This window comes from Eleutherodactylus coqui, chromosome 1 (genome assembly GCF_035609145.1).
Source record: "Eleutherodactylus coqui strain aEleCoq1 chromosome 1, aEleCoq1.hap1, whole genome shotgun sequence".
NCBI lineage: Eukaryota > Metazoa > Chordata > Amphibia > Anura > Eleutherodactylidae > Eleutherodactylus > Eleutherodactylus coqui.
In genome coordinates this window covers 496,980,830-496,993,093 of record NC_089837.1, presented here as the reverse complement: position 1 = coordinate 496,993,093, position 12,264 = coordinate 496,980,830, and the positions used below count along the sequence as shown (strand labels likewise).

The 12,264-nt window shown below is 46.8% G+C and overlaps 1 protein-coding gene across 3 annotated transcripts in view; it reads right to left on the bottom strand.

The window, feature by feature from the left end:
• Nucleotides 1-11,971, bottom strand: part of SLC36A4 (solute carrier family 36 member 4) — a 253,925-nt gene extending 241,954 nt beyond the window's left edge. For all 3 annotated transcript variants that reach the window (XM_066586982.1, XM_066586972.1, XM_066586991.1), the window contains exon 1: nt 11,892-11,971. In XM_066586982.1, the coding sequence (XP_066443079.1) occupies nt 11,892-11,934 (43 nt within the window). In that variant the 5' untranslated portion in view covers nt 11,935-11,971. The remainder of the gene's footprint in view (nt 1-11,891) is intronic.
• Nucleotides 11,972-12,264: the final 293 nt, after the last annotated feature.

Sequence of the window (12,264 nt, the reverse complement as noted above, 5' to 3'; positions counted from 1 at the left end):
CGGGCTCGCTTACTATGGATGGGAGCATCAGGGAAGGTACATAACCAAATACACAAGAGGACACACACCAGCCATTTATAGCAGGATGTAGATTAGCTCCTTAAAGGGAGTGTCGGCTCCAATATCCATCATGTCATAGAGCGCTACCACTCGCCTGATACGCGATAAAATACAGCATGCTGCAATTTTTCTTATGTGTGTGACATACGAAAGTGTGAACAGATCAACGAAAATCTATCTACTTTTCATCTACTCTATTCATGGGTAATAAGCGGTGAAAATACGCCTGTGTGAACGAGCCCTTAACCCCTTAACGACCGCCAAAACACCTCGACGGCCTGTATCGGCAGCCTATGCATGAAGATCGCGGTCGATTGCAGCTATTAACCCTTTAAATGCCGCTATGTCATTACATCATACTGCAGGAGCGATCAAAGCAACGCTCGTTGTGGTCCCCCAGGGGCGGCTAAAAGAAAAAAAAAAGTAAAAGTAAGATCAATAAAAAGTACTAAAAGTTTAAATCACTCCCGCCCCCCTTTGTCATATCTATAAATTAAAAAAATCTAAATCATTAAATCAAAAATACATATTTGGTATCGCCACGTCCGTAAAAGTCTGATCCATCAAAGAAGCGCATTATTTAGCCCGCACAGCGAATGTCGTCCGAAAAATAAAGAACGCCAGAAATGCACTTTTTCAATCACAGTCTCCCAGAAAAAAAACGAAAAGTAATCAAAGAGTCGTATGTATTCCGAAATGGTGCCAATGTAAACTACAGGACATATCGCAAAAAAAAATGAGCCGTCGCACAACTACGGCAATGGAAAAATTTTAAAGTTATTGCGCGCAGAAGATAGTGGCAGAAAATAATTTTCAAAAATTTTTATGTTTTTGAAGAAAAATAAAATAAAAAGTAGTACAGCAAAAAAAAAAAAAAACACTATACAAGTTTGGTATCGCAGTAATCGTACGGACCCGCAGAATAAAGTTACCAGGTAATTTTTGTTGCAGTTTGTGCGCCGTAGAAACAAGATGCACTAAAAGATGGTGGGATGTCTGTTTTTTTTTCCGTTTCTCTCCACTTAGAATTTTTTCTACGTTTTTCAGTACATTATATGGTACATTAGATAGGACCACTGAAAAACAGAACTCGTCCCGCTTAAAACAAGCCCTCATACAGCGACGTCGATGGATAAATAAAAGAGCTACGATTTTTTAAACGGGGGGGGGGAATGAAAATAGAAAAAAAAAACAAGGGCCGCATCATTAAGGGGTTAAAAGCAGCCAACAGCACATGCGCCTGTATAGGTACCCTGCCAGACAGCTCTACAAAACGTTATGTTTTTAGCTTGATTCCCCATTTATACTAGTAGAATTTGTATTTAGATTTTCATGCTACTTTTTAAAAAAACTTTTATAAATTCATCTCAATGTAAAAAATAATTACTTTTTTTTCCGTTCTCCATTTATACTTCCATCATTTATTTTTTTACATTGTGGAAAAAAACAAAAAAAACCACACACTACTGTTGCTTTATTCCTCATACAATTAAGCTCCCACCGTTCCTCTTCTTCCCGCTGCTCATTAGCACAACTTTTTTGTTCTCGCCCCTTCACCTATTTCCGCTGCGAGATCCATTCATGCCTCCTCAGAAGCCGCAAACATCTGCAGGCTTATTTACAGCCCGAACACCACATTGTGTTATTACATCAAGCAGAAGGCGGCGGCTCGGGCTTTTTTCCCCTTTCTCATTAAAACACAGAAAAGCTGAATTAGAAGTAAAAATAACTGGAGGAAAGAAAAAAAAAGGAAAGAATTTCATTACGGAGTTTTCATACAAAATTTTAATTTCTTTCGTTGGACATAAAAAAAAAATTTTAAAAAAAACCTCCAATCTTGTTTTTGTTTTTACAGGTTCAGAAAGTTTGCAGACTTACTGAACACCGATTGTAAAGTTGGAGTTTGCAGCCAGCTTAATGTGCAGGCTAAACCTCTTGCAGCTCCATTCTGTACTATAGAGGGAACCCGTCAGCAAGGAACAGCACTAGAAACTAAGTTACGGGGCCGTTAGGGGCCGTGACACAGAACCGGGGGATGTCCCGTTCCAGCGGTGTCCTTCTCTGAAGATCACATGGCGCACAAAACTCTGACTCTTCTCAGAGTTCCGTTGTATGGGGGAGAACGCGCACAACAGTCCGAAAAAAACTGAACTCAGATTTACGCACGCTGCGCGATCTTCGAAAGGGGGCGCCACAGGAACTAGCGAGCAGGAAAGTATAAAAAAATACATCACTGTGAACGCAAAATTTGAAGAACCCATTGATTCGCTGTGGCTTGGGTTTACAAACCTGAGCACTACATCAATGACCAACTAATCCTGGTTTGTCGCTGAAGACAACCCGTTTCCACTCCGCAGCGTCCAGTTTCATCATTCACAACACCACTGCAAATGGAGGTGATGGTAGGCGTCAGAGGCCGTACATGTAATGGGCGCTGTGAGACCAAATGTCCTTCAGCCGAAGGACTGGTGGTCTGTAGGAGGCGTCCTGAGCCCTGTCACCTTGTGTGTCCTCATACATCCACTGGTCCCTAAGCCTCCTAACAATCTGGTCAGAATGGCCGGTGAGGGACAATTCATGGATACGACCCTCCAGCTTCTCACATCCCAATTATGCTCCCCTCTCAGACTCTGGTAACGGGGCGAAATCTCTTCTCTATGTCGTAGAGGCGTCTAGTGGCCAACAAGCTCCACACAAGCAGAAGAAGAGGTCACTACACACAAGGAGCCTCCGAGAGCCTCTTATAGGCAAAGGGGGAACCACTTTTAGGGCCTCAGGTGGCAAGACCATTCATCTAATCACCACAACTCTCATCATTTATATATCAGCCTGAGATGGAACTGCAGGACGAGTTTTGCCAAAAAATAAGAACTAAAGGCGGCATTTATTTATTTAATTTTTTTACAAAGTGTATTTACTAAAAAACAGACATGACAGGAGTGGCGAGAGATACTCATTAATTGCTCGATTATCATAACTATGCAAAAATCTAGAAACCAAAACTTCAGTACTACAATCTAGTCCTAAACAGCTGCTCTAATCTTGTGCGGTACAGACAACAGGTCTAGGTAATTGATAATCAACATATAACCAGTGACATGACATCTAGGGATCCTGATGCAGTGACATGGGCAACAATATTATGCCAGAAAGGCTTCAATTAAATTGTAGATGAATGAAGGTCAGTGTGCCACTATCAAACGTGTCAAGTGAATTACCAAGCTTACCCAGAATAAAAACGTTAAAGCATTGTAGAAGGTCAGTACACAGAATGGCCTGAAGGGAGCTGTAAACAAGCATTCTTGTAGAACAAAGAAAGAGAGAGAACACCTGTGGGTGTGGTAGGAAGTAAGATAAAAGGTTCAGTTCCTGCCATACTCAGGGGGAAGTTAGATGCCATCTACAGAGAGGCTGCATCAGGAACTAGAAGCTTAATGTCCAGCGCAGACCAGTCTGGGCTTGTCACAAATGTCTGACAGAGGAGGAAGCCTTCTAAAAACCCCGGGTGGAGGATAGTGACGGAGACCCTGAGGGATGTGAAACCTGACATCGTGTATGTTCAACAAGTGTTTGCTGTGATGTGGAATAAAGCTGGTGGAAGCCAGAGTTTAAAAAGATCCGAGTCTCCTGAATCTTTATGCATGTGGTGCCAACCACCCTGATGAAAAGATGGCGATCCAGTAATAAGGTAACCCCCGGGTTGACACAGTATATTTAACAAATGGCAGCACTGATACTACAGTGGAGGTGATACAAAAATAAGTAACAAGGTGTGAACAATCACCGTCCATACTGACATGGTCAGAAAGGGATAAAGAAGTGGCCATTAAAAGCATGCCAATCTCCCCACTTCTGATCACATGGGTACAGACTGTGGTCATCGATGATAAATACACTGAATGGCCACGTTATTAGACACACCCATTTAGTAGAGCATTGGACCGCTTTTAATTCTTCAGAACCACAGCAAGTATCCACCGGTATTAGAAGAACATGTCCTACTCCATTACTCCACCTACACCAGCTGACAGGAAGGGGTCATCAATTCATGCTGCTTGCGCCAAATCCTGACCTCCCATCAGCACGGCGCAACAGATATCTGGTGCAATAAGATTGAGATGTGCCGTTCAATTTCCATATCAGCCTTGGGGCCTTCTGGTTGCCCCCAGGGCTGCCATGACTGATTGATATACTGCCTGTCAGAACACGATATAATGTAATACTATGGTATTGCATTAGATTGTATGAGCGATCAAACAATTGCAAATTCAAGTTCGATATGCGGACTGAAAAATGAAACAACTTAAAAATGAATAAGAGAAGTTTTATGAATTAGTAGAATTAAAATAAAAAAGGTAAAGTTTAAAAAAATAAAGAAAATAAATTTAAAACACCCACACCCTATTCCCATATTTACAGGTAGACAGAAAAACAAAAGACCCAACAACCACATATTTGATATATCTGTTTCTGTAAAAGTCTGATCAAAGCAACGCATTATTTATTCAACATGGTGAATGTCTTAAGGAAAGAAATACACAAAAGCAGAATTGCGCTTCTTTGGTCATCCAGTCTCCAAGAAAAATTTTTATTTTTTTTTTAAATGTAATAAAAAGGGTCCCTGGACCCTGGACACCGCTGAGGGTGAACCCGGATTTCCCCCAGGGGGACACAGGACTGCCTCTACTAAACGGGCTGGGCACTGAGTTGCCCAGGGTTAAAGACGTCGTGAACGGAGAGGGTCTCCTGTCAGTGGACGCTCTCCTGGGGGGTAGAGGACAGGTGACAGGCGCGTGGTTCCAACACTACCAGATTGGCCATTATATACGAGCCCTGGGCCCGATCACAGATCTGACAGCACCGGACACACCCTTTGAAAGGATGTGCGGGGGGCCTCAGACGACCAGGGGTGAGATCTCCGCGGCCTATAGCTTCTTGGTGGCTGGGGAGGGACTGGACCCTGGAGGTAGCTTTAAAAGGGCATGGGAAAAAGAGTTGGGAAGGGAAATGGCCGAGGAGGAATGGACCAAGGCTATTTGTCTGACCCACAAGATGACAATTTCGAGCAGCCACCAGGAACTCAATTACAAGCTATTAACGAGATAGTATCATACCCCTGTGCGTCTAGCCAGATGCTATCCCGGGGTGTCTGACTTGTGTTGGAGATGCCAGAGAGAGGTTGGCACTCTCTCACATATATGGTGGTCCTGCCCGCCGGTCAGGGCACTCTGGAAGGAAATTGAAACCCTACATAACGCCCTGAACAGGGACTCGCTGGTGCTGTCACCTGAGATGGCCCTCCTGTCGATCCTTCCGGGATCTATAAGAGTAAGCAGGAATAGCTCCCTAAGATTTTACCTTTTGGCTATGAGAATAGTGATACCGAGGTTATGGAGGTCCCAAGAACCTCCCACAAGGGTGAACTGGGTGACCGCCTTGGACGTAATAGGCCATATGGAAGAGTTGAGAGCGCAAGACGCCGAGAAATATCCAGCATACCACGTCACATGGGAGCCCTGGTTAACATTCCGCAGCACCCCAAGGTTCGGACAATGGCTGGTGAGTGGAGTTGTGCCTAACTAACCCCATGCTTTAAGTGCGGAGCCATGGAATGGGGACCAAAAATCATTTCCCCCCCCCCCTCCCCTCTACTTCCTCCTTACCTCACCTCCATCCAGCTAAGCTCTCCTACCCCCCCCCTTTTTTTTCCCTCTCTTTTTTCTTCCTTCTACTACCTCTTATGCTTTCCTTCTCTTATCTTCTTCTCTCCCTTCTTCTTAAATCTTATAATGTTATATGAGCTACACGATATAGCACCATTCACAATTTATATTAAGCGTTTATCCATAGCAATTGACGGGGATGGGTGGGTGGGAGGGTTTTACGGGTAAAATGTTTTATTTTAAGCAAAGGTTACTAGCAAGGGTTATGTCATGATACAGCAAACAGCCATAAGGGATAGGCCTGGCGATTCCCCCAGGCCTAAGTAAGGAGTTAACTGCGACTTCGTTAAACATGAAAAAGTTATGCATAATGTTTGTACTGCAAAAAACCTCAATAAAATATATTTTGAAATAAAATGTAATAAAAAGTGATCAAAAGGTCATAATGATACCAACAGAAACTGTGGGACGTCAAGCAAAATACGCCTCATCACACAATTATGTTAACAGAAACATTTTATCTTTTTTTTCCTCTTTGGTCAACTATTTAAAAAAAATAATAAAATACCCTTCCCTGATAGTAAGACCTACCGGGTTGTCGGGGGAGGCTTGAAATACCGGTATAAGGCCTCCCTGAAAATAAGAGCTAGCTAACATGCCCCCTTCCAAAAAAAAAAACCCCAATAGCCACCTGGTATGCGGCGTCCCGATGGTCTCCGGTGGCGCTGCGGCAAACTGCAAAGTCCTCCTCCTCTGCCATCTCAGCTTCTTCTGGTGACGGGGCTTTGAATACCCCGCCTCCAGCAAAGCGAGCACTGTGATTGGCTAATCAAGCACCAGCAGCCAATCACAGCCTTTCAGTGATGTCACCAGGTGAGTATAAGCGCCCCCCCTTCCCCAAAAGTAAGACATTGTGCCTCTTTTGGGGCAAAAATTAATATAAGACAGTGTCTTATTTTTGGGGAAACAAGGTAGAAAAAAGTTATCTTGTCATTTTTTCTACAGTGTGTACACCATAAAAACAAGACCCCTCCAAAGAAGATTTTCTTTTCCATTTCATTCTAAATAAAACATTAAAAATATAAAATTAAAATTAAAAAAAGAAAGTATCAATAAAGGAAATCTGTCACCTACTTCTAGAGCTATTAGCTAAGCTTACACATGGAGTCCGGGGATGTAAGGGTTATACTTACCTTCCCCGTCATTCACCCAGTGTGAGCGCTGGGAGCCGCTGCTCAATGGATTGAGCGGACGCCTAGTAGTTGGTACATTCTCATTTTATAACGGGTGGACTACTCCCACCAGGAGAACGACGGGGAGGCAAGTATAACACTTACATCGCAGGACGCCGCGGCTTACCTACAGCCCCTGAGCTTAGCTCATAGAGCCAAAAGAAGGGGACAGAATTCCTTCAAGGGGTTGAAGAAAGTAAGAGACCACCTCAAGTATCTCTCGGACGGCCCACTATTGGACGCCCAATCGATATAAACCAGGGGCGATTGGACGCCCAATCGATATAAACCAGGGGCGATTGGACGCCCAATCGATATAAACCAGGGGCGATTGGACGCCCAATCGATATAAACCAGGGGCGATTGGACGCCCAATCGATATAAACCAGGGGCGATTGGACGCCCAATCGATATAAACCAGGGGCGATTGGACGCCCAATCGATATAAACCAGGGGCGATTGGACGCCCAATCGATATAAACCAGGGGCGATTGGACGCCCAATCGATATAAACCAGGGGCGATTGGACGCCCAATCGATATAAACCAGGGGCGATTGGACGCCCAATCGATATAAACCAGGGGCGATTGGACGCCCAATCGATATAAACCGGGGCGATTGGACGCCCAACAGATATTACAGGGGCGATTGGACGCCCAATAGATATTACAGGGGCGATTGGACGCCCAATAGATATTACAGGGGCGATTGGACGCCCTCTCACATAATACAGGGGCGATTGGACGCCCTCTCACATAATACAGGGGTGATTGGACGCCCAATAGATATAAACAGGGGTGATTGGACGCCCAATAGATATAAACAGGGGCGATTGGACGCCCAATAGATATAAACAGGGGCGATTGGACGCCCAATAGATATAAACAGGGGCGATTGGACGCCCAATAGATATTACAGGGGCGATTGGACGCCCAATAGATATTACAGGGGCGATTGGACGCCCAATAGATATTACAGGGGCGATTGGACGCCCAATAGATATTACAGGGGCGATTGGACGCCCAATAGATATTACAGGGGCGATTGGACGCCCTCTCACATAATACAGGGGTGATTGGACGCCCTCTCACATAATACAGGGGTGATTGGACGCCCTCTCACATAATACAGGGGTGATTGGACGCCCTCTCACATAATACAGGGGTGATTGGACGCCCAATAGATATTACAGGGGTGATTGGACGCCCTCTCACATAATACAGGGCGATTGATTTTCCGGTATTTCTTACATAACTGCAGATCTTCACACTTTCAGCCACATCTCAACGACCGTCTATCAGTTCCATTTCACAGTCTGTATAACTAAGGCTGGCCTCACATCTCCGGTGGTGGGATCCGTCGCTGATCATGCATAAAATATCACTACTATAAGCCAGGCACCTGAGCAGAAACAGAAAGCCCCCTATTATAGTCAATGGGGTCCATCCAGCACTGCTCAGTTCAGGCCCTTAGACTGAGCCGTTCGGCCGCAGGGGATTCCCCTTTCCCGCTTCCCAACTGGAGAAGAAACCTGGAACCCCCAGTGCAGATGTGGAACAACGCTAATTATATTCTACAGGACTGATATTACGTTCAACGTAGGCCTGTAAAGGCCCATTTACATGCAACGATTATCGCTCAAAAGAGGTCTTTTGAGCGATAATCGTTGTGTCATTTACAGCGCAAGATCATCGGTCAAACATTGAGCAATCACCTTGTACTGCGAGCAGAGGATGCAGAAGACAAGGGTGTCCCCGCTTGTCTTCTGCATCCAGCTGTTCCCCGCTAGGAGTACCCGGCTGTAAGACAGCTGAGCGCTGCGAGAGGAGGATGCAGAAGACAAGCGGGGTGTCCACGCTTGTCTTCTGCATCCAGCTGTTCCCCGCTAGGAGTACCCGGCTGTAAGACAGCTGAGCGCTGCGAGAGGAGGATGCAGAAGACAAGCGGGGTGTCCACGCTTGTCTTCTGCATCCAGCTGTTCTTTGCTCGGAGCGCCAGCTGCTATTCAGCCGAGCGCTCCGAGCGGGGTATGGAGAAAAGAGCTGGACCGCTTCATACCCAGCCTATCATCAGGAAGCAGGATACAGCTGAAACAATAGTACCAGCTGTATTCCACTGTGAATCCCTGATAAGGCTCATCGTTGTCTTTCAGCACGCTGAAAGATCATCAATCAGCAACGGCTTAACGAAAACTGTCCAATGTCAGTGCAGTGACAACGGTTATTGCTCAAAAGACGGCTTTTGAGTGAATTTTGAGCGATAATCGTTGTCTAAATGGGCCTTAACAGAGACACGATTACCTAATCTTACCTACCCTGTTTCCCTGAAAATAAGACATGCCCTGAAAATAAGACATAGCATGATTTTCCAGAAATTTTGAGGATGCAAAATGATTTTTCAGGCTTTTTGAGGATGCTTGAAATATAAGCCCTACTCCAAAATTAAGCCCTGCTATCAGTTAATTAAAAAAGTCAATTTAAATAGTGTCCAGGCAACTATACATGTAAAAAAGTTAAACCTTTTTTAACAAAAATTAATATAAGACACTGTCTTATTTTCGGGGAAACACGGTAGCTACTGAATGCCGGCCACGATAAGGACACCGAAAAGGCGAAATTAGTTCTTTTTTGGAATTTAAAAGGGTTGGGAGTCAAAAACGATGAAGAATTGTGGCATCTTCAGCATTTAATCTACTTGTCTTCCTGCATTTGTTGGTCAGTTCCATGCCTTCCGCCAGGGGATTCCCCTTCCCTGATCAGCGAACGGAACGGGAAGACTGAACCCCCACTGCAGATGTAAAGTCAGCCTTGTCCATCTACATCAGTCTCCATTGTGCGTTCGGGGGGCTGGCTCGCTGTGCCGTACGTGCCGCATTGCAGAAGGGATATGAGGGCAGTTACTTGCCGTCTTCCTAGTCATTCCTTAAAGACGGGGCACCATGCAGAAGTAGCAGACTATTCTCTCCATACTATTGGGACTGTAAATGTCGCGGTGCGTCCCCTCCGCTGCGGCCTCGGCCAGGGATCAGTAGGTCAGGTATTGCCGCCCGCACTTGTCCGGACCTCCTTAGGTATAGTGAAGGCTTCTCATTACGGTCACACAACATTTGGTGGAGGCGATTATAACCGCACTACAAATGTAACAGATCCGGTTCCGTCGGTTCACAAACTGTCGCGGCGGATCCACAACACGATGAACGTAAAATAACACAAATGAAGGTTTTCAGAATACGAAGATACAAAGAAACAAAAGCTCTATAAGGCGCCTCCACATCTGCGTTGGAACCTCCGGTCAGATCGGCACAAAGTACTGATAGAAACGGCGCTGCATGCAGGACGGTGTCTTCCGGTAACATGACGGCCAGCTGAGCGGAGCACGAACCAACCCCATTATAGTCACTGTGGTCCGCTCGGCGCTGTTCAGTTGCGTCATATGACGGATCCGTTCAGCCGGAGGGGAGGGAAGGAGGGGGGGGGGGGTTCTTTCTTGTGCTGCAAGCTTACCCCTGCCAGAGATGTGGAAACAGCCAAACCGAATTCTAACGTAATGTGACTTGCTTTTGAATCTGTTCCTGCGTCTGTTCCCTATCGCGGCGCCAGCACCCCGCGCTCTTGTGGACGTATTCCCTCCTACGCTTTTTATTCAAGTTAGTTGAAGATCGTAGAAGCAGACAACATGTTTAGGCTGGCTTCCCATTGCAGAATGATCGCATGGGAAAAACCCTGAGGTACTCGTGCATCTTGTCTCCACCGGAAGTATGGGTGGAGTAATGGGTTTGTCCTGGAGTTATAGACACTGACAGCACCGGACCTGGGAGGGTAGAAGGGAGAGCGCCAGGGAGAGTGACAGGAGCCACAGGTGGAGATCACAGTAGAACGGTGTGGAAAGTGACATTGGTGTCTGATGCGGAGATGGCAGGCCGCCAGGGGGAGAATGACAGAGGAGCCAGGAGCAGAGATGGGAGGCCGGCGGGGCCACTGTGAAGGTAGCCAATCGGCAGCTGTGGGCATTCTCTATAACTCCACCCGGACAAACCCATGACTGCACCCATAGTCCCGGTGGTGACAAGATGCACGAGTACTGGAGCGGGGACTGGTGGAGGACATGATGGAACAGTAGAGGGCAGTAATCCTTGGGGCACATTCATGTATGTACGCTTTATAACTTTAGTACACTGTACATTAAGACTGATGTATTTTTTTGCGCATGAAAAACAGCGGTCCGAACGCCGCGATGCAAATCCCTGCGAATTCAGTGCTGCACATCACACGGTGAGAAACAAAATGCGCAAATATGCAGCGAATACGCGGATCTGTGCACAAAATATCTGAGACCCGCTTGCATTTTTTTTTCCCCCAACCTATTTGATGGGGTGGAGCATGCGCCAAAATACATGGTGTGAACACCCCCCAGGAGGGCGGCACAGCCCGCGGGGCCAGCACAGTCTCCGTAGACCGATGAACACATACGAACGGTAGGACTGTCCGCCAACTACATATTAGGAACACGCAAGTGACGGGCAGCTCACGGCGGACAGCACTGCGCACTGGCGGTCTAATAAGGAGGATTTTACTGAAACCCCGCAGCACAGAGGTTGGCAGCAGTGATAAGGGGCGGCGTCAGCAGGGGGCAGTACAAGGTAGGGAGCAGCAATAGGGCCACTGTGAGCACAGAGGGACAGCAGGCAGCAGTGATGGGTGACAAGGCAGCAGGAGAGGTAAGTAACGGCACAGGAGGGATAGGGGGCAGTAGGGAGCAGCAGGCAGTGACCACAGTGATGACAGCACGCTGGGGGGGGGGGGGGGCAGCAACAGCTGACATTAAAGTGCAACGACAGGACAGCAGTGACGCCAGGTCACACTGGCAGTGCAGTGACAATAGGGAGCAGCGCCAGCTAGCGGTGGATAAGGAGTATAGCCCCCCGGCTCCCTCCTACCTATGTCCTCCCCCAGCTGTAAGTCGCCGGTTTCTGTCCTCATCCTTCCGGAAACTCCGCCACATCCTCCGCTTCTTACTCCAGCCCTACAAGACCGGACTGCGCAACTGCGCAGCCGCACCGCCGCCTCCTCGCCACGCCTACCTCCACGTGTGTACCGACAACAACCACGCCCCTTCTCCTTACATACCTGTCGTGTAGAAATAGCGGGAATGTGGCTCCGCCCACTCTGACGTCAGCAGCGACTCACCAAAGGTACACACGTGGTTGTGTTTCTGTCAGTGGGGGCGTCACTCGGCGGTGAGGTCACAGAACCACGTGACTCATTCCCGCCTGTTTTCTTAATTCCCAGCGAGCATGCATATATTTTCAG